Raw genomic sequence first — 27,703 nt, 5'->3', positions numbered from 1 at the left:
AAGCTTTCTTTATAAAAAAAAAAATTATAAAAAAAAATTTCCACGTTCACCTTTTTTTCCTCCCTCGCTCACACACACACACACACACACACACATTCACTGAGCACTGGGAACTACAGAAAGCCAGAGTGTGGCTATTTGTCATCAGTCTTGTTCAAACAGCCATCCTTCAGTGTTTGTGTGTAATGGTTTTGGAAGAGGCGGAAGAATTTAATGCTCACCAGAGGAAAAGATTGAGAGAGTTATATAAACACTTGACAACTGTCCTGCACTCAGGCCTCGTGCTAGTCTTTCTCAACACAGGAAATCAAGAGAATTTATGTGAAAGAGGCATTTCACAGTTGTGGCTGGCAAAGTTTAATTTGGGTCTGCCTAATTCAGTTTCACTCGCAAGATATCTCATGAGAACACTAATAAAGTGTAACTACCATATGGGCTCCCCTGCTAATATAACATTTAAACAGAACAAATCAAAAGCTCTTTGTCAAACAAAAATTAATGGCTCTTAAAGATGCACTCAGTAAATGTTATTTATGTAGTGCAGGCCAATATGACAGTAAACTTATACGGACACTCAGCAGCGTGATTTTAAAAGCTTACGTTTTCATATACTGTATAAAATATGCCTTTAGCTTGATTCATTCAGTAATCAAGCTAAACAACCAATGAGGTCGCATTACCTTGGTATTACCAAAAATTCTATTCTTAGATTTTTATCAGATTCTTAGATTGAAAATCATTTGATGCATTTTTTTTGCCTTTATTTACAGCTGTTTTTTATATGTCTTGAAATAAATGGGTAGCACTTTATTTTACAGTGATGTTCCTTGTGTAAAAAAGATGTACTTATTGTAGTAATTACAATAACTAGGTTCTAACTCTGACTCCATGTAGTTACCTTATACCAGAACTTTCTCAGGTAAGTATACTGTAAGTACAAGTGTACATAATTTAAAATAAAGTGCAACCAAAAAAGCTTGCATATATTAGCATTTTCACTTGTGTTATCACGCTTTTGCACCCTACTGTAATTATGTATAACTGCATTTAGTATTCTACTATGTAGATGTGGTGCGGTGTAATGAGGACTGACAGATGTGCTGCTGTGTGCAGATGTGCGGGGCATGGGTGTAGTGGCTGGAGCCGTGGTTGGAGTTTCATTCGGCGTTCTGCTCCTCATTCTCATCATCTGGCTGGTCTTCCGCAAGAAGGAGAAAAAGAAATACGAGGAAGAGGAGACGCCTAATGAGATCAGGTGAGATCTCAGGATCGATTGTGTTTTTATAGATCTACTTTAGCTCGTAATATCCCCGCGGCAGAGACTGTTTTTGAGTATTCACTCTTCCTATTGTCTTCAGGACAATCTTCATAATACATCACACAGCTGTTTTAAGGTCTATAGTGACAGAACTTTACTGTTTGTGTCCACATCAATAATGCAGTCACAAACCACTGCTGCACAGTATCTCTGAATTATGCACAGTCAAACATACAGGGAGCGTTCCTGTACACGTTTACTGTCATGCCACAGTGGAATCTCTCGCTATGTTCAGTTGTGGAATATTATCCCAGTTTAGCACATTTATTTTTGTAACACTGGAGGAAGTTTGTTGTAAGAAAGCTCTCTGCAACCTCAATCACTGACGTCTAATCTTGGTAATGGTGGTCGAGACTACACTTCTAGACTAGTTTTTGTTTCTGTGAAAATGGCTGATTGATTGACTGATTGATTAATCGCCTTCATTTTAATGTACCTGTGTTTTGGACATCTGTAACCATCTTTCTATTACTCTTGCAGAGAGGACGCAGAAGCTCCTAAAGCCAAGCTGGTGAAGCCCAACTCCCTCTCCTCGTCCCGCTCTGGCAGCTCTCGCTCCGGTGCTTCCTCCACACAGTCCATGGTGCACAACAGCGCTCCCCGAAGCCAGCGTCCACGGCCACCCGCCGTCGCCGCCCTCAAGGAGAACGGACAGCCCCATGGGTTCCCCCAGTCTCCCCCGGCCTACACGCAGGTCGTGCCTAAAACCCCTGAACCCCCGGCCACCCCGAAATTCAGACCCCCCAATCCTCCCGTGGGCATGTCCATCCCGGCGGGCGTCATGGTCCCTGCTCAAAGCAAGGCCTTTCAGACAGTGTAGAGAGTAAAGCAAGCGCGGCCTGGTGCGGTCTCCGTACAAGACACCCACAGTGACTCTTCCAAAAGTTGCAACTACGATTGGAAAAATTAAATACACACAAACAAATAAAAGCATAATTAAAAATATATATATATTAAATCAATCATATAAAATCTAAAAAGTTGAATGCATATTTACAAGGGAAAATACACAGTGGTTGCCCCCTTCTGAAGTATTAAAAGAGAACAAGGGAGGAACTGAAGAACAAGAGTTTTTATTCTGATTCTTTGATTCCCTCCCCTTCTTTTAAATCTCATGGCACAGTCTGACCCTTTTTCACATTATTTGTTTTGCTTTCACTTTTGGAGCTCTTGAAGGCTTTGTGGGCAGCGGGGTGGAAAGATTTCCCCAAGTGCAGTTTATTTATTTATTGCATCAAAGAGGCTAAAGGTCCAAGGGCAGGCCGGGTTTAATGAAACATGATGGTGAGTGGACTCTGAAGAGAAATGAAGGATATTATCGAAGAACCTGTTGTTCCTGTCGAAGGCGAGGGGGGCGGCTCTGGGAACATGAACCGTTCTTCTCATTCCCATTCAGTTTTCCTAGAATGCAATGCAACATCAACTGTGGCTCAGATTTCAAAATCAAAGCAAATCCTACCAATACCTTAACAAACCACTAAAAAGAAGCGAAGTGGTCCCCGATGGACATTTCAGCACGTGGATGATGCCATGTAGCGGCACAGAGAGACTTTAACAGTTCAGTCATCATGTAACAACACACTGTGGGGCGAATCCACAGAACGCTTTCGCTACCTTAGCACGCTATATTTCATAAAAACACCCATTTAACTGTATTTAAATAATGCCATTGTCACTGGTTTTGCGAAAACCCACTTTTTCTCTGTAAATTAGGCTGATATTGTATCTTTTCATTAGGCTGCTAATGTTTTGCTATTACTGGCCACAGATGCATATGGTAAAAGAAATTCGATATAAGAGACTGTATCTATGTCTTTCTAGCAGCGATAATTTATCAAATGGTAATGGATAAAGAGCCTTCTATCTGGTAAACATTTATGAGGTGAGTCTGTCCTCCAACAAAAAATGACCCAATAAGTCGTTTGTGCAAGCACCTTATTACAACCTATATTTACGTTTTAAAGGTAAGCGCCCTCTAATGGGCATAAAAGAGAACGAAGTAATCATCATGAAATGAAATATGACTGTCATTGCCAATCAAAATGTGAGTTTATTTGAATGCAACGTGTGGACTTTTTACACCAATCTCACGACAATTCGAATATATTTTACTAGGTGTCATTTTTACGAATGACCACATCAAAGCACTCCCTTACGGAAATAATGCAAAATCGTGAATTTATGGCCACATTCTCTGGGATCAAGCCCAAGTATGATCACATGACATCGTGTAAAGCAACGCACTAACAACTGAGCTACGCAAAAAATGATTTATGATGCAGATAAAAGAGTACAAAACAAAAATGTTAATGTCCTGTTGCCGATAGGGGTGCAATTGTAGTTTTTTACGCTCTGACCCGTATTACAGGGTTTTGGACAAACGACCTATACAGGCGTATTGATTGGAGGAAAAGTTGTTTATTTTGGTGGTCCACGTCCAATAGCTACAAGTAACTTTGCAATTATATGTCAACTAGCAGTCATTAGCGTATTAGGCTGTTTAATATCAGTTAATACTTTATTTTGATGGTCCCCTAACAGACATTCAACTGATTTTAAGTAACTTTGCAAGTTCATCAACGTATTAAATTAACCCTAATCCTAATCTAACATACTACTTATAGTCTAAAGGGAATTAGTTGACATTTGCTCGAAAGGCTATCAAAATATATGCCAAAGTATCATGCAGTCAAGCGCACTTTAATTACTGTTTCAGGTGCCTTGCAATGCTGTATGTACATTCCCAGTAAAGTACACCAGATTGCGGCAGTCTGCTGTATTCTTCACAATCTAGCGCTCAGAACTGACCTGCATTATAGCTGCGCGCAAAGTGTTGCAGCCAGTGATTTGCACAATTCCACTCATGAATCGGGTGTTAAAAACAAGACGTGTGAAAAATCAACAACGCCATCGGCGAGTGCAATTGGTCCTTAGTGAATTCCCCCTGCGTGTCAACTGCTCTCTACGCACCAATACAAATTTTTGCAGTTAAATCTGTGTATATACATGGAGTGTACGGTACGTCCTTGACAGAAAGTCTGCGGTCTGGTTTCGGATGGCATCCTTAGCGTTTAATGGACTTAAGTTTGTATTACATACCGACTGCGGTATATTTGTTACAGCTGTATTTCCAATGATACTGAAACCAAAACCTGTCACAAATACTATGAATGTGTATAAGTCCAAGATAGTTTTGTTTTTTATTTATTTCTTCCTTTTTTTCTCGAATACCCAACGGTACTGCATAATAGCATACGAGGCACAAGTAACTTTGAACTATAATCTCACAGTACTGTGGACAAGTAAATGAAAGGGAATGCCATAACAGGGACTTATGTACAGAGAGTGTGTGAAACTAGTGTGTGCGCATTTGCGGTACTCTCCTTCTAGTTCATATATGCACCACGGTACCGTCCCAGGACTCTCCTAGGACCCTCTAACAACAGGCTGTTTCAAGATGGCTGGCTCTTTGTGCCAGTCGCCCCGCAGCTTCCTCCGCCAAGCGCTGTCAAAACCCTCTCCATTAGCGGTGTCTCGAAGCCTCTGGGAAGACCTTGCTTGGTGCATTTGTGAAATTCGAAATGGACAAGTTGCCTGTTTTGTGTGCCTTCACAGTGAATTCTTCCCCCGAGATTGCTTTTGTCCTTGGTTCTTTGCAATGTACCAGACAAAAAAAAAAGGAAGCCATGTGTAAAACAGCGGAGAGAGAGAGAGAGAGAGAGAGAGAGCGCTCTGGCACAAAGAGGCTGACCAAACACAGCCCCACGAATAATGTACACTCTGTAGTCATGATGCTGTTTTATATTGTACATACAGATAAATATACGCACACGATATCCTTTAAGTTATCAGTTGAAGATTGGGGTTATAGGCCATAATAAAGATGTAGATGAGGTATTATGCATTTTCAGAGAGTAATAATTGGTCACTGTAGCCCCTGACCCGCTAAGCTCCCTTTAATAAGTAAAATCATTTCCTTCTTAATGGCTACTTATATATCTGCCATTGATGGACCTTAATATTTAAGAGAGGAAAAGCCATGTGAGGAAGCAAGCATACAACACTCTTTTTAGGCCACTTTCAAATGTAGGTGCCAACCTTGTTTGTCATTCTTATAGGGTTGCAGTCTGTAATGTAGCCGAATGCTGCCTATGCCAGTTCGCCGGCTTCTTCTTACTTTCCCAGCAATTGTGTTTGATACACACCGATACACTTCTTCCCAAGTGTACACACACACTACTTCCCAAGTGTACACAGCCTAACACGACCTCATAAATAGAGACACACTCGAGACGTGCTCTCCAGAGCCGCTTTCTCCACGAGGCGGTGTAGGAGGTGTTGCTGGCTGAACTGTTGTCAGTAAGTGTGATGGATGGGCTGTCATGAAGAGTGGGGAGTGAATGATGGGAATTGTAAGGAGAACACAGGGTCCAAACCCTACAGAGGTTCTCTAGTACCTCTACCCCCACAACAGAGAGTGAGACGAAACCCAATTGGGCCTTCACAATATGGCTTTTTTGTAGGCAGTTACTCTTCTTGTGTTGAAATATCAGCTCTGTTCCAAAACCTATTGAGCTGCCTTGCTGTCTACTGCCTGTATAGGTAGCTGGCTCGAAGGTTAGCATCCTAATTGAGTGCGATAGTGCCAGTCCACTTTCAGTGTCCTTGGCTCCTGAAGTGATTTTCACATAGACTGATTTTGAAAAAGTCTTCATTCAAGCATTAAAAGCCACAAACCACATTTACCAGTTACGAGGTAAATAACATTAAAAACTTTGATTGAAGCAAAAATATATTCAAGTGATACTTTATATATTTAAATATTCAAACAGTTGGATGGGAGCTAAAACGTTTATTTGGCACAGTTTGCTTGTTGTAATTCTCTGTTGAAGATTTCTTAACAGAATCATGAATGACATTTTAAAAGTTTACATAATGCAAGAAAAGCAACACAAAAATAGTGGGATTTTTACTTCTGGAACCAGAATGTTTAAATGGAAACTTACAAGACTAATGTGGAACACCATCAACAGAGGATACAATAATTTTGAGTGTTATGATCTTGGTAGAGCTTGGGGTAAGATGTTGCCAAGCTACACTCCACCATCTTGGATTAAAGTTTTTTTTTCTGGTTGAAATGGATCAGGTGATTGCAATTTATAAAATGCTGCCTTGCTGTCTACTGCCTACATAGGTGAAGAGTCTCCAAGTCTGAAAACTGTATAATAAACGAATATTGAAAACTGAACATTTTAATTAGATTTATTTGAGCTTATTGGTGATGCTGCCATTGTAAGGTATCTCAGAACCTTTCGGAACAGCCTTATATGCTTTAAAATGCTGCCTAAATAGGCAGCTCTGTAGGTTTTTCGAACAGAGCCATTGTTACATGTTTATTTTTTCTATTTTTGGACATTACAGCTCCAAACTAGCCAAGATCGGCCTACTTTATTACCAGAAAATCTGATTGAAAGCTTGCCTTCCAGCAGGTCCGTTCTTACATGCAGGCACTTAAGATGCTTTTTATTCCTTTATGAGCCCTCCCCAGTGTCCCCCAGCAAGAAGAACCGGCCTATTTCCTCAGACAATTACTCTTTAGTGGCTTTTATTTCAACACTGTTAAAGAGCCGGCATGGTGTTTAGAAACCATCAGTGTATGTACACACTTCCATAGAGCCGCCAAAGCATCTGAAGTGGTGCTCACGTTGCATGAGGACACCGGGTTTTGAATGGGAGTTCAATCCAGGGAATGAGTTAAGGTCCATCTGCGATGTATTTTTGAGATAACGCTCTATTGACTGTCTATGTAGCCTCTAACCGATCATTGTTACCCAACATGGATGTTATTAAAATAATGTCAGACGTCTAAAAAGGCTCCTTCGACTCCTCTTAGAAACCGTAGCAGTATGTGTTACTTCGAGGGGTGTAAAAGGGAATTCTTTTCCATTGGAAAAGCAAAGAGATTGCATGTTATGGCCTAAAGGTCAGATATCGGGAATGCTTTGCTTCTGTGTTCATACCTGTATTCAGCTGAATATGTAAGTGTAAATATGACCAACATCCTCTCCGTCTTTTTTTGGTTTCGTTCACATAGCTTTATTTGAACATTTACTGTGCTTTCCTCTGTTATCTTGAGGGATTCTTTTGTTGTTTTTGTTTTGTTTGTGAATGTGGGAACTCGGGCCTGTATTTGCCTCAGAGTCCTCGTCTGGTGAGACCGAAGGGAAAATACTCACGATCTTCATTTCTCTTTGCTGTTGCGCACATTTTGAGTTTTGTAAACCGGTTTGTTCATTTTGAAGAAGATCCATTATTGTAAATACGTCCCTCTACAAGTAAAAAAAATGTATATTTTTACGGACTCTGAGTTATTAATACTTCATTTGCAAATAAAATATTCAACGACAAGCTATTTGGCAGCCCATTATTTGATTAGTCCAAAGGCGAAACCGCACATCAGCGATGTGGAAATTATGCTGAAAACATAAGGGGTGTAATTCAAATATTATTCAAAAATGTTATCATTTGATTTGAGCTATGTAGACACGGTGAAATGAGGGAAACAAGTGATGTCATTAGACAGCCATAACATTCCCACACTCCAGTTTCATGCATCCTTGATTCAGCAAATTATCATTTAAATGAAGATGATATTTACATTGTTGTTGGGACTTTTTCAAACGCACCATTTTCCAATTCGACTGAACTTTTAAAGCATTCGGATGAGAATTTAGGCCTGGTTTCTCAACTCTTTTCCAAAGTTTACCTCTAGCCCAGGTCGAACTCACCTGTCACGTTGCAGCAGTCCTGAAGATCAGCTTTTTCAGGCACGAATGCTATGATTTCGGACATATACACTATTGTTTTCCTCCTGATTAGTAGGAAATAGGCATATTTGGAAAGATTTAAGGCCATATGTCCATTCAAAACACAAACACACACACACAACACATTATAAACAGTGTATTTATGCAAGCAAAAGCATAAAACAACTGACAAATTCAAATGCTTTAAATTAACCAGGAACAAATACGGTTTGTGCCAACCCGAATTATGTTTGTGTGTTATGAATTATTCCCTTCAGGAATTCATAATATTAATATATCCAGTTGATTAATGTTTGATTAGACAGATATTAGCAAAGGTTCGATCCCAAGTGGTCACATCTATAATGTAAAATCTGAAGAAATACCAGGTGTGCAAACGCATGCATGATAAATGATAAATATCTATATTTATAGATAAATAGCCCTGTTCTGTTGAGATCGACTGTGCTGTGTTTATGTTTACGGTCTCAGAGGCTCTGGCGAAAAAATAAAACCTCTGGCTATAAATTATTCGAAGTTCTTCTGATGAAGCCAAAAAGCAGATATTGTCGAAGCATTAACACCGTTTTATCAAAGTAGTCTTGCACACATGCAAATGCGGATCTGTTCCAGCGGCTAATGATGTTAACGTTTGAGCTCGAACATAATGCATAATAAACAGCTGCACAATCGCTACACTGAGAGAATATTTACATGTAAAAATGCATTATATTTCTTTATATTGTACACCTACGACCCCAATCACGCTTTAAACAGTTAAGTTACATTCTTGCTTAACAACAGCAAATGTCATTTAAACTAATGCAATGAATATATATTCATCAAAATATATTTCCTTTGGTTAAAATGACTTTCTGGTCTACCATGCTCCAACTCTGGCCTGTTAGTCGCTCGCTCAGCTGCACATTTGTTGTCAAACTCTGCTCCCTAGTGTTTGAAATGTCAGACTGAGTCCACGTTCACCTACTACATGCTATTTTCAGACCAGTTAGACAAAGTTTTAAATAAACCAAGCAGCAGATATAAAAGTGCAATAATACCAGTTAAAACCAAAACGATATCTGTTGTGCCGGCTGACAGTTCTGTTGAATGCAGGCTATGAGTACTGATGAAAAATAGTCTCGTACATTATTCTTTCATAACATGAAGGGTCAATAAACGTCTCTTGCGCTTAAGCTTAAAAATAAACTAATCAATCAATCAATAAACAACTAAGCTTCTCTTAAGAGATAATTATCTTTTCTAAGACAGATAGAAATCCTTACTTGCAACGTTCTGGGTTAATACCAGGAATAGGATTTTTCCATATTGATTTTTTTTTGCACTGCATTGCATTGTCTTTTAGGGTTAAAGAGAACATATATAAACATTACAAGCGACACTTTGCAATTAGCTAACATGGACCGATCATTAATGGTTCTCAGTTAATATTCATTTCAAGATTTAATAATATTACTAAAATCCAAAGTTACATCTTTTAAGGCTAGACTTAAAATGTCAGGTTAAATATGCAAATGAGGCATTATTTAATGAAATATGCGCCAGTATGCATACGTTTCTAGCACAAAAGTCTAAACACTGGATGAAGTGGGGTTTTTTTTGACATATTATTTAACAAAATATTTTATAGAGCGAATTTAACATTTCAACATTTTGTCACTCTATAATTTACAAAACCTCTGAATGGGGAAAACACTTCCCAAAATCTGACATTTTAAAGTGAAAACACAACAAAATGATTATAACTTCAACTATAATTCAAAATAAAAAAATGAAAATGCAAAATAATTTAAAATATTAAAAAAAAGCCACTATATACCTAATATATGATAAAAAATAACACTGATATAAATCAAGTAAGAGTCAAAGTTATGAATCACTACTAACTATGACTGTGTCTCATATTCACATGCCCATGCATATTTTTTTTTTGCACACTTCCAATCTCTTTTCTTTTGTCTCCTGTGACACTATAGATGATGAAGATCACATTTTGTGACCCAAATTAAAGCACATTTCACCGTCTGCAGAGCCTAATTACGCAACAGCTATAAAGTCAAATGGAGAAGTTAATGGGATGTTATATTTAACAGCCGTTCTGCACGATCCTCCTTTTTAAAACCTACATGCCAACAAAGCGCTCCGACGGCGTTCATCAAACAGCTCACCTCTCATCTGTGTTCATACGAATGCGGTTCTGTCAGATGAGGGAAATCCAGCCGTTCATTGAGTTCAGTGGGTCGGCTCCTTTCACAGTCTTACATTTCCAAAGATTAATGGCTCAGTTTTAGTGAGCTGTCACCAGAGACCTGTGGCCCATTTGTGGAAAGTACATTGAAAAATTTATCCTAATTATACTTTTTGAGGTTAGTGACGGATTTGAGAGGAAATTGTGTGGAAGGAAAGTTGGATTACAGAAAACTTTGTAAGAAAAAAAAATACTACAAACTTCTGATTACTTTAATATATCTAGATTTAGCATATGCATGATGTAAAAAAAAAAATAATAAAATAAAAAAATAAAATATTTTACTGACACACTCTGCTGCATATTACTTTTAATTGTCTTCCAGATTAATATTTTTAAATATTTTCTGTGATATAAACTTTTTGTCATAAATAGAATGAAGTTCATGAGGTTTGCTTTGCAATTTGACTTTGAACAAATTGAATGGCTTAAACAGTTTAATTAGGATTGTAAAAAAACTTGTTTGTTTTTTTATTTTTTTAAACAAAAATCTAGTGCGTCATTTTAATTATTTTTAATCCAATTATTTAATCCGTTTTCATGGAAGACAAAGCATGTACATTTGAAATCTGCTAAAATGTATTTATTATTTATTTTATTTATTTTTTATTTAGTTATAATGACATACACGTGACGTTTTATATGCCATTATAAATAAAAATACATGAAAAATACGTAATCTTTTGTCAAATTCTATTTCGTTTGTTATAGGTTCAAATAAAGATGTGTGTTTTTAGTATCAACGTACCATTAAACGTCACATTAATGATTTTTACCCCCTTTAAAAACAACTTATTTCCTGTAAAATTATATTCGATTTCACGCACCTGATGCTGACGCGCATGCGCGCCGGTGAGCTCCGCGCCTGACACGCTCCTTTAATTTTCCCGGTAATCCCGAGGACGCCCGACGGAGTGCTCTTCTCTTATTCACGGGCGGAAAAGCTCGTGAAGGAGTCAGCGGAGCGTCACGCCGGTGTTTCGTCGCTTGCTCTCTCGCCATGGAAGGAAAATATGTCCCGAGTCCTCTGTGCGCTGAAGATCTGTAACTCTGAATGACAGCTGAGCTGCTCGGAACTAACTCGGGTTTCTGCTCTCCATCCGAGGACCGAGAGAGGAGACGGGAGGGTTTTGGAGATGGCGTTTGGACACCTTATACCGCAGCTGAAGCTGGAGGAAGCGTCTGAGGCCAGTTTACTGAGGAACACTCTGAGACCCTTCACTCATCTCCAGAAACACGGCAGCTCACCTGGGAAGAGCAGAAATCAGCACAGGTGAGACACTAGGTATTTAAATACATGCTCAGACATCATTACAGTGGATAACAGCCCGATACTGACCTAATGGCAAATAACTTTGTACTAATATATTCAATTATTAGTAGTAGCATTCGGTTAAATCATATAATATATGCTTTTTCATATGCTTAAATAATGCATTAGAATATTGTTATCGATATTATATACCTTTATGCGCTCTTTACCAGGATGTGAGACATGCACGGTAAGAGATATCACTAATCAAACTGATTTATGAACAAAAGACGCAGCAGATATCTGAAATAAAACGGCCTGCACATGATGTTGAGTCAATGAACCACCATGCTGGAGGAAAGGCAATAATCTTGTTCCATGCGCGCCTCAAGAATGTGCTCAGATTAGGAAAAGCTGTCTGAAAATTTCATCACTTTTCTTGAAGCGCTTCCCAGGCCGAGTCGTGTCCAACAAGAAAATCAATTTGCCCTGATAATCTCATCTTGTCCGTGTTGGGGATCACAAATTACATTTTGAGCAGCGCCATTGATCCTGAAGAGCAGCGCTCATGTGAGACGCGTTTAAAAAAGATCCTTTTAGAGACTCACACACTACCGTATTGATCCTTCGAGAGGTCGTAACGTTAGATGCGATCATACATTCCGGTTTAATAGAGTGTGGCTTTCAGGCCTCTTTTGGACGTTTTATTTGTTTGTCTACAGAAAGCAATAACTAGCAGCCGATCTTCTCTTTCATGGACTGATGGCAGTTTCTTACACGGCGTTACTGTTTATCTCAAGATTTTCTTGGACTGTAACAGCAAAGGTCACCTCTGGAACAAGTCAACAAAGCCTCTGTGATAGACGCTGTATTACCCAGGGACTCATATGACTGGATTTCAAAGCATAGTTCACATAAAAAACATTACAACGCTGGCAACATTCACTCAAAACTTTTCCATTCTTTCTTTCAGCACGATATTTAACCTCACCGACTTTCATTTCATTGTACATTTATCAAAATGTTCCACAGAAGAAAGGGATTCGACATGAAGGCGGTTCAATGATTTTCAATGAACTATGACTTTAAGAATGTCTCTCTCCACCCCATAAAGTGTTACTCGTTATGGTAATAATACTACAGTATGTTGATAATAACTGATTTTGGAAGATTCTACATTACACTCTTGCACATTGATATGCTACACTTTTATGTATTTTTTTTTTTTTTTACATTACTTATAGTTATTGATTGATCTTAAGTGCCAGCCTGGCAGCTTTCATTGTAACATTTATAGGCACAGCACTTTGTAAAGTAATGCAGTTTTGAAAATTAGGTTAATGCACACACCAGGGCTTTGCCGTTATCTAATTACTTAAAGCCTCTCTCTCTTCTCTCTTGTCTCTCTCTCTCTCTCTCTGTCTCTCTCTCTCTCTCTCTCTCTCTCTCTCTCTCTCTCTCTCTCTCTCTCTCTCTCTCTCTCTCTCTCTCTCTCTCTCTCTCTCTCTCTCTCTCTCTCTCTCTCTCTCTCTCTCTCTCTCTCTCTCTCTCTCTCTCTCTCTCTCTCTCTCTCTCTCTCTCTCTCTCTCTCTCTCTCTCTCTCTCTCTCTCTCTCTCTCTCTCTCTCTCTCTCTCTCTCTGTCTCTCTCTCTCTCTCTCTCTCTGTCTCTCTCTCTCTCTCTCTCTCTCTCTCTCTCTCTCTCTCTCTCTCTCTCTCTCTCTGTCTCTCTCTATGTCTCTCTCTCTCTCTCTCTCTCTCTCTCTCTCTCTCTCTCTCTCTCTCTCTCTCTCTCTCTCTCTCTCTCTCTCTCTCTCTCTCTCTCTCTCTCTCTCTCTCTCTCTCTCTCTCTCTCTCTCTCTCTCTCTCTCTCTCTCTCTCTCTCTCTCTCTCTCTCTCTCTCAGCTTTAGACCTTTTCTTTCTGTCTAATGTTATAATATAGGGATTTTACTCAGCACTAACCATAATAACTTTTTTGAAAAAATCTAAACAAATCCACAAAAAAGCCACAAGACATGATGTAACTCTGTCCTTTTTTATCATAGCTGGAAGCAAAAACTTGTATGAAGAATAAATTAGATTAAAAATTAGTATTTTTTTTTGTTAGCTTGTTTCTCCGTGGTCTGGGGTGGATACTTGGGTGGCTGATATTTAATTTAAAACGGATTTAAAAATGGATCAAATAAAGTCATTTTCAACAAAACCCATCTTTATATTGCAGAAGTGACACAGAAGCTGCATCTGAAGAGGCTTTTGGGTGTATCCATGCAGACTGTTTAATGCAGCTTAAAGTTGCAATGAATGCATTTACACTGCAGATACAAATTACTATCGCATAAGTAACGTTTCAACGTTAACTTTTTAAAAATAGACTGGATATAGAACTGTGATATTTATAAAGACTCTTTAATCTTCAAAATGGCTGACTAATATAGCACTGAAGCAAATGACTTGCTGATTTCAGAATCATGTACTAGCATGCTACTCTTACGAACTGTTTCTGGCATAGAAATATCGTAGCAGAGCTGAGTAGATTACTTAATCAGCATAATCCATGACATTGCACATTTTAAGTAATGTATCCAGTCTACTTTTTATTTACTATTAATTTACTTTTGTCATTACTTTATTATCGCATTGATTTAAATAGGATAATCTTAAGGAAATATGTTCCGTTCATTGTTATTAACTATGGAAAGTTTATTAAACATTATATTACATCAAGGTTTCCCAAACTGGGGTTTGTAATCAACTACAGGGGGTTATATTTAAATCAAATTAAATATAAATATCTTACTAAAACTCTTGAAATGTTAGAAAAACGTCAGAGCTAGGGGTCTTTGATTATGATTTACTTTTTTTGCAACTTTCGTTAACGTGTAACTAATGTTCCTGTCTGAGCATAAACGACGTCTGCGAACCTCAATGCAAAGGGAGATGTTTTCTTTTGCGGAATTTTGTCTACAACAAATGCAACGTCGAAACACTTCCTAAACCTGAAAAGATTTTTGTAAATCCAATGGTCAAATGCTGTGCAATGACTAATGCCCCGACTGATGACTGGTCTCTGTGTGAATGTCCACGAAACTGGATGTGTAAGTTGCAGGCAGAAGAGTGCATGTTGACAATAGCGCGTTTGAAATGGAAACCACCTAACATTAACGTGTTTCGCTTATGAAGTATAAGATAGTGATATTAAAAGGAAGACGAACGAGCTTCCTGGATTGTCTGACTTAAGTGCAGATGGATGACCACTCTGCTTTACTGCTGGTAGCTGTTCCCCTGTGGAGGCTGTGTCCTGATTGAAAGCATTTTGCAGTAGACTGGCTGTTTTGGGTTTCTTCTTGTGTCTTGATGTCCTGCCATTTGTCTTCATTTTTTTGGCACCATTGTAAGACGCACCTGCTGTTCCAGACCGTCCTTTTGGACTAGGCTTTTGACTCTGGCTCTCTTGAACTGCTTGTTTGGACTGTTTCTTCAGCTCACACTGAGACTCCCAACGGGACATCTAGCTTTTGAGGTTCCAAATATGAAAGAAGATCAGTGGTTGAGCTGAAGGGCAAAGACTTGCAGGCCTTGGACGGGTTATAATAAAGTTGCATTGTCATATCTAGAATCATGCATTTATTTTATTAAAGGGAGCCAAAATGAGAATTCTCTCTAACCTTCTTTTATTGCGTCGTGCACAAAGTGTCTGAGGCGCAGTCACATTAACCACTTCGCTGTAGACTTTTGTGGATGAATTCCAGCCATTTCTATAAGAATCCATTGCTTTCTGGAATATTTCCTCACGCAGATTTAACAATTTGCACTGACTTGTGTGTGAGATGTGCTTCAACAGCAGAAACTAGGACAGAGTCGGTTCTTCCAGACAATATCCCACCTGGCCCTTACAGTAAAAGTAAAAGTCACTTCAAGTATTCTTACTCAAAGCAAACGTGACCGTAATTGTATTATCAAAGTCTTCATATGACCAGACTTAGTCATAGCTCATCAAAATATGTTCATAATGTAATCCCCCTCATGTTTTACCCAACCTGTATGAGTTTTATACTAATGCAGAACGCACAAGAACACACAAGAGGAAATATTTTTCTCATACAATATATCATGAGACACAATAACCAACCTTTTTCAACTGCTCCACATTGCACATTTCTGTATAAAAATGTAATGGCCAACTAATGCTTTAACATTGGGTGTAATTCGACTTTGTTCATGCTATTAGTGCATCCATATATCCGTCTTGACTATATGCTAGCTGTAAAAATGGCCATGGGAATATTTGTTAATGTTATGAGTTATCAGATTAAATTCTGCTGAAATCCATGTTATAATTAAGTTGTTTTGGCTGTATGGTGCATTACGCTCAATCCCTAATAATGATACATGATTCCAGTCATCTGCTGCAGGGCTCTATAATTATCCGGTTTGAGTCTCAGCTCAAGATTACAGGGCCGAACGAATGCGTTCGTGTGAAATTCGGGAGTTGAAGTGGAGTGTTAAGGTTGTCCTGGGCCTTACATTTAATGCAAACAGTGTGGTGTGACGTTCATCTAAAGATGACTCACGCAGTTCTTAATTTGTTTCAGGATGTAAATTCCAGGTGAACACCGTATAGATGGACTTGAAATAGAAATACAGAAATAGATTTCGTACCCGAGGGCTTTAATTTTTGAAGGGCACCTTTGTTGAAGCACAGAGAAGAAAGATATTAAGAGACTAATAACTCCCTCCTCGTGCTTAATACAAGCCGCCTGTCCCTAGATCACTTCAAATCCCGTAACCAATATCGTTAAGCCTCTTTGCCATCGCTGTTCCTGTAATAGAGAAGAGAATTCTTCAGAGACACTTCAGCTCCTCAGCACCCTTAGTTTATTCTCATTTCTACTCCAGATTCTTCTGAGCCTGTAACGCCCCCTCTACCCTTCACTCACACTCAGTTGTTTTGCTTTATAGTTATTGGGACATTTCGCATTTGATTTGTTCTGCCTCACAGTAATTGCTTTTAATATTAAAGCGAAAGCTCCAGGCGAAACTTACGAAGAGAGGTTTTTTTTTTTGGTTTTTTTACTGGTTTAATGATATGCCGGTCTCAGATGACATTCCCACAGTCTGTTCTTGTCAGTTCTTCTGATACACATTGCACAGAAAAACGTCAAGCGTTGACAGAAATCACCAGATTCATCTGACTGACTGGCCTTGAAATGAATGAAGGATTGGTTTTGATTGACATCACTGAGCACTTTTGAGTGTAAAGCAATAACTGGATTTGCCAAACTTCGTTAAGCAAACCAAATGACGTCAAGTTGGACTCCTAAACATGCAGCTATTAGTGTAGTCCGATTCCTGAACAAATGACTCCTATCAACTCCTATCTTTTTAAAGAATCTTGTGTGGCAGTTATTTTAGTTTTTGCTCAAAAGTACTTGTTTATCATTAGCAGAACTTTTAGAGGAATAATGAGAAAAATTCACCCTGTATGCATAGGAGAGATGCTCATATTGGGCTGCTTTTGCAAATTAAATTAGCCTCGAAGGTTCAGCCTGATTGCATAATGATCACAGTTTTCTAAACACGCATCTGGCACTTTCGTCAGCGCTGTCATGATGCCGTGACTTCACATTTCTATACAGGCAGATTGATGGTTGTTTTCGGCCGAACTCATCACTCACTCTGGAAAGCCTGTAACAGTGTAAGCTGTCTTCTCTCCAGAATAAATGAGCTTCTACTGTATGAGAGAGCAGCTCCTGAAGCCAGCGCTGCGGTAAAATAACGTTAGCTCTGCTCTCATTGATGATATATGCTTTGATTGAATTGTCTTGACTGCTTTGCGCACTGATCCAATAAGGACAATATAATTTATGGATGTGCTGGGATTTTTTTAATGCATTTCTTTTTCAGTATAAAGTACTTGAGGGAGATATAATATTCAGTGGGTGGATTTTGGTTATCTTTTAATCTTTTTTTAATGGAATCCACTTTCAATATAATATTATTTATTGAAATAATAGTGTGAAGTTTTTCTTCTTTTATCTTTTTACAACAAGTAGCTTATACATATTGCATGTACGAATCTAAACCTTTTTTTTATTTTATTTTTTTGCAGGTAATTTGTTTTCATTGCAATTGTATTCAACCTGGTCTCATAAAAATATGTACCTCTGTGCACTTTTTGTGCGACACCGTTTTTTTGTAGCTTGCTGAACGTTTTGCCGCAGTTTCAAATAGAAATGCTAAAACACAGGTTCAGTACGTGAACCCTGACACATTGTTATCATGTTGGCATAGGTGAGTATTGCTGTGAAGTTTCTTCAGTATCTGGAGCTAATACATGTTGGAAATGGCGCCCTACATCAAATCAACCCAAAACCCACCCAATACTGTTAACATATGCAAAACCGATATAAAAAGGCATTTGTTGAGGCACCTGTGTCATCTATTTACTGTTTGAACTGTTTTGTTGAAGAGTAGTTACACAGGATTGAACCGGAGCTCCTCGTCTGTCAAGAACATCTCATGTTTAAGAACATAAAAAAAAATGTAGTTCAAGGTAACATCCGCGACTTTAACTTCCAATCTTATATAAAGTTTATCTAAAGTACTGTATATGTTGCCATGGCCGACATTAAGATATTTAGTTTGCAGCTCATTATATTATATGTTTCGACTATTCAGTTGCATGACTGGCCAGTCACACTGAAGAGTTTTAGAAATCCATCTCATGCAATAGAATGCAATAGTTACAGAACGTAAAAGAAATGCCATTCTCAACAGAATTTATTTATTTTTCGATAACTTATAAATCTTTAAAACAGACCTACTGTGAGCTCGGCAGCTAAAGCTGCCAGTGTGCATTATTTCAATTAATTCTTTTGAAACAATTGCGTTTAACAGAATTGGCGAAAAACTACATTACCCATGATTCTGCAATAATAATGAAGTGTTTACACATTTTAGGTACTACTTTTTGATTATAAGACTCGTAATAAGACTGGTAACTCAAACGCAGATTGGTTTATACCGGATGTTTTTGTTTCATGACTTATAACTCTTTAGCAAAGACTTTTTAAGTTCATTTGGAGATCCAGACCGGCCTGGCGGGCAACAGCCACTTACAGAATTCCATTTTAAAAACAAGTCACTTCATTTTTTAAAAATGGCTGCTGTTACCGTACAAACAGACTCGTGTAACGTTCGGCGGGAGTTACACAAAGTCTCTGAACAGTCAAATGAGAAGGCGTGGATGTGGTAACAAGAGAAGAATCATGAGGCGTTGCGTACCTCAGGAGGCGTATTCTACCCAAACACATCTCTTCTGCAGGCCTTATTTTTGCGTGTTTCATATCTTGTGCTGTTGGCGGCCTGCTGTGAGAACTCAATTAAAGCCCTAGAGGTATGAGACCCAGCTCTGGTTTTCAGTAAACATAATCACAAACCTTTATCCTGCCAAATCTAGCGTGCCAGCTTTCTCTGATTAGCTTTTGGCTGTGCTGACTTCAAAGCGCTACCACTGCGCATTTTAAATTTCTAGCTCTCTTTCTCTGAGGTCCTCTCAGTGCGCGGAAGCTCTGTGAACTACAGGATTACCTTTTCATGGCGGCTTAAGAGAGAGGGAGAGAGCAAGAGATGAGAGGAGGCCAATGACTTAGATCTTCTTTTCTAGAAGTCTTCTGCTTGTGCTGGTGATGGTCTCGTGGCCTGGAGAAAACCGTTCTAGCTGGGGTTCACGAGCATTAAATGATTACGAATACACACTCTCACACACACACACACTGTATTTGTGTTTATCTATCATCTCCAGTACTATAACTCAGCGGGAGATGCTTTTTTTCATTAATATACCAGTATCTTGGTTACTAGCTGGTACAGAAAGTGTTCTTGGCTGTACTGCAACTAAATCTGTTAGCCACTTGGTGTCGTACTTGCACAAAGAAAAATGTAGAAATGCAGAAAAATGGCACAGGGTTAGAAAACATGTTCATTGCATTAAAATATCAATACAAGCTCAGTGGCTTCATATTGTTTTATGCGCATGTATTTTATTTATTTATCAAGTTATTTTATGTGATTTATTTATTTTGTGGATGTATGAAGTCCGTTCTCCTCCTATGGGAGTAACTGAGTATAGTGAAACATATTACCTTTCATCATGATTTTAGTGTTTGACATTGACAAAATTTTATACCCATTTTTAACAGCTGCTCATTTATTATTAGTATTAAGGGGACTATATATATATATATATATATATATATATATATATATATATATATATATATATATATATTAGTGCTGTGAAAAGTATAGTTGTATTTTATATATATATATTTTTTTCTTAAATATATGCATGTATGTGTTTGTATGTATGAATATACTGAGGGCACACATGCATATATCCACCACACACACACACACACACAATTCTTGTTTATTTATTCTGAAATTCTTTTCTTTTAAAGCGGAAAATATTAAAACACTTATTTTAGCAAAGGTATAAACAGGTCCTAATATTTTGGACGTATAGAACGTTCCGTGATGAACGTGCCGTCAGACGATTTGTGTTGTTGCAAGTGTTTGTAACAGTCGAGCAAAGTTATTGTGGGATTTGTGCTTATTTTATTAGAACAGGCACTTTCCACATTAAAGTAGCTGCAGCTGACGGCTGCTTTGAAACATTGATGACAAATGCTCCCTCATCTCCGTCCGTCTTCCTGATCAACACAGACGGAACATCACACCGAGTATGATTCATAACTTTCTCTTACATAGCCAAACATGATTCACGGTTAATAACTTTTTATTCTTTTCATCTGAAGAGTTTTGTTCTTTGATAAGAGACCTTTGTTTAGTGCCAGATTCACCCACTCTTTCTTCACTCTGGTTCTCAGTCACAGTGGTTTAGAAGCTCTTCTGTGACTTTGTGATGATGTCAGCAGCTGACGGTGCAATGATTTCATTTTCAACAAAAAAAAAAAAAAAATCACTTTATTCTCATACTATTCTCATACTATTCATACAAGAGCAAGCATATATGTACATTTATAGCCATGACAGCGAGTTTAAATAATGTACAAGATCCTGCTCTAAAAGTCTTTTCAATTCCACAAAATTTCTTTAAATCAGCATCACGCACCATCACTTATATACTAACGTACACATTTTAGAAGTTTAAGTAATGTGTCTTATATTATTTCAAAATCAATGTGTTAAAGAGCACCTATTGCTGTGCAGAAGTAGTATACTTTAATATACTTGAATGAGAACTGAACATAATGTAAAGTGTACTGTTGAATGTACTAACAAGCATTTCAGTAGAAATAGCTGCAACTACTATAGGTTACAATTCTAATAAATGAAGATAGGGAGACAGATTATTAATTTCTGTTGGCCAAGAATCAGCAAACCGCTGATTCTGAAATATGCCTCCAAAGACTATAGAGGGGACTGCATCAGTTAAAAAAAACAGGATGTTTCGTACTGATCATGGTAGAATAAAAGAAATGCCATTCCAAGATTTGCATAATTTAAGCCAAAATTGTAAATCTGACCTGCATCCTGCATCTAGGAAGACTAGGTTATGGAGATTGCTTCCTGATTTGGAAAGTCTAGATATAAATGAGTGACTGAGGAATGATCCTCATAGCAAAATTAAGGTGTCCTATCAAAGATAGTGGATCCCGTTTGGTGACTGATGGTGCTACCAAGAAAGCTTGTATTTATTCTCTAGTATGGTTTAATTTATCCAGAGGTAGCATGATACCTAAAAAGTCTAGTTTGAAAGAAAGGCCCTAATGTTTTCTCTTCAGGTAGAGGTACTCCAAGTTCCAACAAATGTTTGTTTAAGTGTGCATATAAGGTGATTTGGGGGATAATCGATCACTAAGAAATTGTCCAGCAGGTGGAGCATGAACGGCAGTTTGCAATTATTGGATAAAATTCAATAGAGGGCTTCTGAAAGGAAATTAAATATGTGCGGGCCACTTTTGCATCTGAAGGTAAGTCCAACTGTGAAATACACTTTGTTGCGCCATCTAACGCCGAAAAGGTGCTACTGGGAAGAGTGAAGAGGCATTTTACAAGCATTGATTATATCGGCTTTACTTAACCAAGCTTAATCAAATTGAATAACGGGATGCAAAGTGGAGTAGTACAAAGAAAAAAGCTCAGATAGAATTAAGATATCGATGCTTTTGACTCCATGATTAGAATGAGGAGAAGATTGATAATTAGATGTTTTTTTTTACCGAGTATTTGCAATTGGGTTAATAAGAAACGCATTAAAAGGAGACCCATCATGTACCCTTTGTTCGGTTCCTTAGCTTATAGGCTATCTACTATGTAAGGCTCTTTGACAGCAGATTGCAGGTTATTACAGATAAACGAAGAGTAAGGAAGGGACTCTTAAGGCAGTCAAAAACCCCTTCAGCAACCCGATTAGCAGATGATTCACAAAGCAATGGTTTGCATGTTTTTTAAAGCTTGAATTATGCTGATAGGAGTATAAGGTGCGGCTTCTATTTCTTCTTGAAACGACTGAGTCTTCGAGGACAAACACTCTTTGGGTGACTTTCGCCACAGTAGCTGCAAGCATGAATGATTTTACAGTCCGCAATTACAGTCGATGTCATTGTGACGGAAACGGAGGGGAGCAAAAGCTGCTGGTTTCACCTCCTGAGAATTTCCCCCGGCCTCAGATTTGGAAGTCGCGCTAGTTGAGATACAATGAAGAAGTATGAGAAAAAGAACCACACAACTGACCAGTTCAGTCTCTGGTTAAAACACTGAATATACATAACAGCTTTAGAAGAGAATGACTTCGTAAAACAGCACGCCTCCATGAGACATGGCTAGGTTGGATATGTTAGAGAGGTAAGTGTCAAATTCTTGGCTTCTTTCAGGTTGGATTTCACAGATAACATCTCTATAAACCCCGAAAGCAATGTTGAATTCAGCCATAGTTGCTGATGTTTGAGGGCTTGTAGTCTCCCATCCACGTTGGAGATAGCATTTTGAATTGAGGACAAGGCTGAGAGGAATAGGTTTTAAGGCTAAAGCTCAGGATGAGATGTTGGAAACTTAGTTTGTTTGGAGGTACGCTGGGAATTATGCTCAACTGACGAATGCTTCCTTTTTTGCACATCTTTCCTTCCTGAAGGCTGTGGGGTTGAAATTTCTGATGGTGGAACGCACTTTTGTTCCTGAGCAGCTTCTAGGAGGAGTTGGAAGAGGTCCTCGTAGGAGGAATGTAGACATTCATTTTATATACCGGGAATTTTTTTTCTAGAGTAGCCAGCTGTTAATTGGTGAAGCTTTAGCAGCTAATCTGGGGCTTCGTCTTAGAGGTAGTTGGGCTCCTGTGGGTATTTTGTTGTTGTCGATGTGGTTGGATTGAGTTTCATCTGACATTTCCACAGGGAAGGTACCAAGTTTTTCGGTCATAGCCACGGAAAGAAAGGTGAGAAAATGTGTTATTAGTGGCATGTAATGGACAGTGATGTAAATGTTGATCATGACTGACGATAATGCGTTCAAATGCTCTTTAATATGCTTGTTGATTTGAAGCTGGTGGAGTTGGGTTTAGACAAATCGTACAAAATCATACGAGTGAGGTAGCTCAAAATCGAACGATTAGCCACCTCGTAAATTATGTACAAATTGGTCACGAGACTATGTTGTTCCACTTTATTATTAAAAAATGCTTTTGTTTGTATAAGTTGATTCATGATACTAAATCATATTTTTTGACTTCAATAAAAACGATTTCATTTAGATGATACCACATGAAGTATTTTCATGTCACATGACAGAACTGGCGGTGTTATTCTGGGAAAGCAATCAAAATTCATTATTCATATCTGCATTCACACTACATATAATGCACACAACACATCATAACGAAGCCACATGGATTTATTAAAGCTGTCATATCATTTGGAATTCATGATCAGGGTACAGACATTTTTGAATTATTGTTTTTTTTTTGTAAAATGTAAAGCTTCAGTAAAAACTGAATGTGAAACCACTTTGTGATATGATGAGAAAACGCACACCCTCTTGATCAGGGGTTTTACAACACAATCGCTCAAAAAGTGAGATGGAGAGCAGGACTGAAGTAGATTCATCTTTGTCTCTCAGTATTAGCCATTCACAAATCACATTCATTCCAAATCATGGATTTTTCATCTGATATGCAAATCTCCATTCTGCTGTTTGACAACAATATGAGTGCGAAACAACAGACCAGTGCTATAAATAATAAGCCTAGCACATTCAACATACCCTCTTGTATGCACTGAATACACAAGAACAAAAGGTCCATAAAGTTCCATAAGTTCCAAGGTTCCATAAAGAACGTTTAACATGCCTGGAACTTTTCCAATCCACAAAAGATTCTAGGGAGAAAAAAAAGAGTTTGTTAGATTATTAAAATGTTCTTCACACTTAAAAAAATGGTTGATTAAGAGCCTGTCATAAAAAGCCTCTTTTTATGGTTCTTTTATATGCATCACTATTAAAACCCCTTTTTGTATCTTTTATTTCTCCTCTGGTGAGTCAGGATCACCATAAACTTAAATTGGGGTGACCAGAATGTCATAGAGATTTAAGCTCACTCAGGCCAGTAAGCATCCACCTAGCAACATTCCTGAACACCCTAGCAACCACATAATGACCTGCCAATCACCCAGGATAGCCTATAACCGCGTAATGACGTTGGCATGTTTTTACTAAGTAACTACAATGTGCTTTATCATTTTGTTATTTTTTTCCTTTTCTCCTGCATTTTTGAACAGTGTTATTCCTGGTATGCTCTTGTTTGCTTGAGCACACAGTTTCAACAGTTTTAAACCAAGCGTTTTAATCAACGTGTTATGCAGTGTTATTTGGCATTTATATTCAAACATTAAAAAAAAAATCTGGCACAGATAACAATGTGTTTTTATTGTCTATGCTTCAAACTGGCTGTACAAAAATGATCAGCAAAGAGGAATGCCTGCACTTAATAAGATTTTTCTAAGATCTTCCTGTGCTGTCTGTGTGTGTGTGTGTGTGTGTGTGTGTGTGTGTGTGTGTATCTTTCACCCTGCCAGATTTCTTCAGATATTCTTGAACCGCATGATGTCAGCTGCTCTGTCAGATTACAGGAGTTACTGTATCATTTCAAAAGGGGAATGAAAGAAACGTTAAAGGCCTTTGAAATGATTGAATGAACTTTCTTATCATCCAGACTGATTTCTTTTTCTTAAACAAGCTTTTCTGACAGGAAGTTGAGAATATGCTCTTTATCCTTCATTTCACTGCAAATGGTCTAACGGAGATATAGCCCGGAATTGTACTTTCTCAACACTGAAAGTGGTTTTCTTTGCATTTCAAAGAAGTGATAAGACTTAATGATTGCAAAGATGTCTGTTAGTTTAACATTGCTGGTCATTTGAGTGTGAACCCAAATATGGAGAAAGAGAATAACAGAGAAATCAAGATGGGTGACTGTGACACTGTTAAAGATGGTCAGTGTGGACTGACCGCCCACTGGAATGAACATAATCAACGAGAGACCATCAACCAATCAGAAGCAGAGGTGATTCTCATAAGGTTCTGTGCTTCTTGTATATACTGTATATTGAGGAATAGATTTAGATATTGTCACACATAGTTCATCGACGAATAGTTAGTTTTATATTTTATATTTAGGCTATGTCCAGACTGTTTTGTTCATTTATAGCACTATGTGAAGATTTAGATTTTAGGTTACCGAATAATCCAGTTTCACCCTCATAAGTAAGCAACGGACAGAAAGGAAGCCAGATCCTTTGATCTTATGCACTTCTTGTTCACGTAGTAGCGCGTGTGAAGGTGGCTCATTTGGATAAATGGATAAATCACAAGGTGAAGATGACCTTGACCTCTGAGTCCTGCTAGCTGAAGTCAGTCTGTACTCTGAATTGAAAGCATCGCATGTGTGACGGGAAAGCATCCTTACTGCAGATTTAAATGCATCCAGCCGCAGTGAATGATTTGTGGTAGTGGAAGAGGAAATACATGCACAAACTATTTGATGACCCATAAATTATATAAATTGATTCTCACTTTATGAAGTAGAAATGATACAGTCATAACGCTGCATTACCTGCATTTCCAGTTCTCTTGCTGGAATTCTCCTGTATGTTTTTGCTTTCAATTAATGAAAAATGTAAAAAATTCTTCTTGCATTGATTGATAAAGCTTATTAGTAGATATCAGCGTATTGTAAATGTGCATGTAAACATGCTCTGGATGACCTCTGACCGGTTTGTTTCTTGTCTGTGACATGATCATTAAAGTAAGAGCTCTCCACTGAGACACATGGACTCATTTCTACTGGTATCCATAGCAATTGCAATTCTCTGGCCATTCAGGATGAATACAACCATTAAGATACGTCCCCATGCTTCCACGGCTTGTGTTTTTTAGATGTAATAAATGCATTTGTACAATGCTGAATGTGATCCCATATCCTCAGGTTGTAGTACACATGCGTGCATTCCTTTATGATGCATACTGTACATACAGTACAATAGATGTGCAAATGGTTCATAGAACATTGAACTAATACAATTCATTTATTTATATGACGAAAAAAAGATCAACAAGCATTAAACACCACTTTGTAAATCTGATTTGTATGTTTCAAACACATTTTTTCGAACAAGTTGAAACTCCAAATGTTTCATGTTACCACATTTAAATTATTAATTATTCGATTATTAAAATTATTCAATATTATAAGCATTTTTGCACATTTAACAACCTGAGTTTCAAAGAGAAATGTCCACTGAACAGCACTAAAACATAGGTTCAATATGTGAACCCTGGCACTTTTTTTTTTTTTACATGGATATAGCTATGTATTGCAGCGGTTCAGATTCGAAATATCCGAGGACTGTCACTAAAAGTTAATGCTCTAAGAGGTTGGAAATATGCCTTTCACCAAATCCAATCCTAAACCTACCTGAATGCGGCAAAATTACACTTTATTAATCGAAACTCTGTACATTGGCGTGAAAAGTGATACAAGGCGTCTCTAGTTTTTAGTTTTTTTGTAAACTGCGGGGATGTGTGCTCAGTGGTGTGTCTCACTAAAAAGTGCACCCCATGAGACATTTTAGTATTTCTTTGACATATCGGCAGATGATTTTTCATGGCAATGGAACTGTATTTCCTTTAAATTGCGTAAACGTGTCAGAATACGATTGTGTACCAGGAGGATTTATCGGTAGTGAAGTACATCCCACAGACACAATGTTTATTATTTCATCTTTAAATGTTGCCGATTCCATATAAATAGACTTTATAGTCCATAAAAATGGAAATTACATGCAAGCTTAGTTCCTTGTCATGTTCGATGTTCGGATTATTAATAATCTAGCCGTTCCAAAATGATCTGGTTTATGAGACGCAGACCTCGTAGTCAAGCAACAGTTATCTGATCTCTCTCCATTCAGCAATAATTCATAACAAATCTCATAGTTCTCTCATCGTGCTGCATGTATTCATAATGAGGCGGTGAGTGCCAGAAGATAAGGCATATTCTCTCATACTGTATAAAAATGTTTATTGTCTCATCATGTTACCGTTTATCCTGTGCAAGTGTTTTGTTACATAAAAATAGACTTTTTATTTGGTTTTCAGAGGTGTCTTTGATCATGCAGACTAATCGTTATATTTCGTTATGTTTGGAAGAAGCTTGTAATATTAACTTTTTATATTAACTTTCAATCCGTTATCCTCATACACTTCAAAAAGTAATTTAGGAGACCCGTTAACTAAATGCAAGGTTGCAAGATATGAATTCTAATTTGTTGGTTTAATTAAATCTTTGTTGCAAATATCATTTTGTTTGTAGTTCTGTTTGCATAATGTTGATCATTTTAATATTGCTTTATATATAGTTATTTATTTATTTGAAGTTTTATTTGAATGTATTTCTAGCATGCTCTGCACAGGATTGAGATTAATTGGCTCCAGGGCCATGGCTCCATTTATTAGTGAATTATGTTGAAAGTAGTGAGAACATCTGAA

The 27,703-nt window shown here is 37.9% G+C and overlaps 2 protein-coding genes across 4 annotated transcripts in view; both read left to right on the top strand.

The window, feature by feature from the left end:
* The window catches only part of clmpb (CXADR like membrane protein b), a 74,491-nt gene extending 66,765 nt beyond the window's left edge, over positions 1 to 7,726 (top strand). The window contains exons 6-7 of the mRNA XM_043264978.1: positions 1,114 to 1,255; positions 1,799 to 7,726. Coding sequence (XP_043120913.1) covers positions 1,114 to 1,255; positions 1,799 to 2,138 — 482 coding nt within the window. The 3' untranslated portion in view covers positions 2,139 to 7,726. The remainder of the gene's footprint in view (positions 1 to 1,113; positions 1,256 to 1,798) is intronic.
* A 3,635-nt stretch (positions 7,727 to 11,361) lies between these two features.
* Positions 11,362 to 27,703, top strand: part of gramd1bb (GRAM domain containing 1Bb) — a 104,070-nt gene continuing 87,728 nt past the window's right edge. For all 3 annotated transcript variants that reach the window (XM_043264526.1, XM_043264527.1, XM_043264525.1), the window contains exon 1: positions 11,362 to 11,666. In XM_043264526.1, the coding sequence (XP_043120461.1) occupies positions 11,530 to 11,666 (137 nt within the window). In that variant the 5' untranslated portion in view covers positions 11,362 to 11,529. The remainder of the gene's footprint in view (positions 11,667 to 27,703) is intronic.

The sequence above is a fragment of the Puntigrus tetrazona genome, chromosome 18, assembly GCF_018831695.1.
Source record: "Puntigrus tetrazona isolate hp1 chromosome 18, ASM1883169v1, whole genome shotgun sequence".
Classification (NCBI taxonomy): Eukaryota; Metazoa; Chordata; class Actinopteri; order Cypriniformes; family Cyprinidae; genus Puntigrus; species Puntigrus tetrazona.
This window is presented reverse-complemented; position numbering and strand designations above follow the sequence as displayed.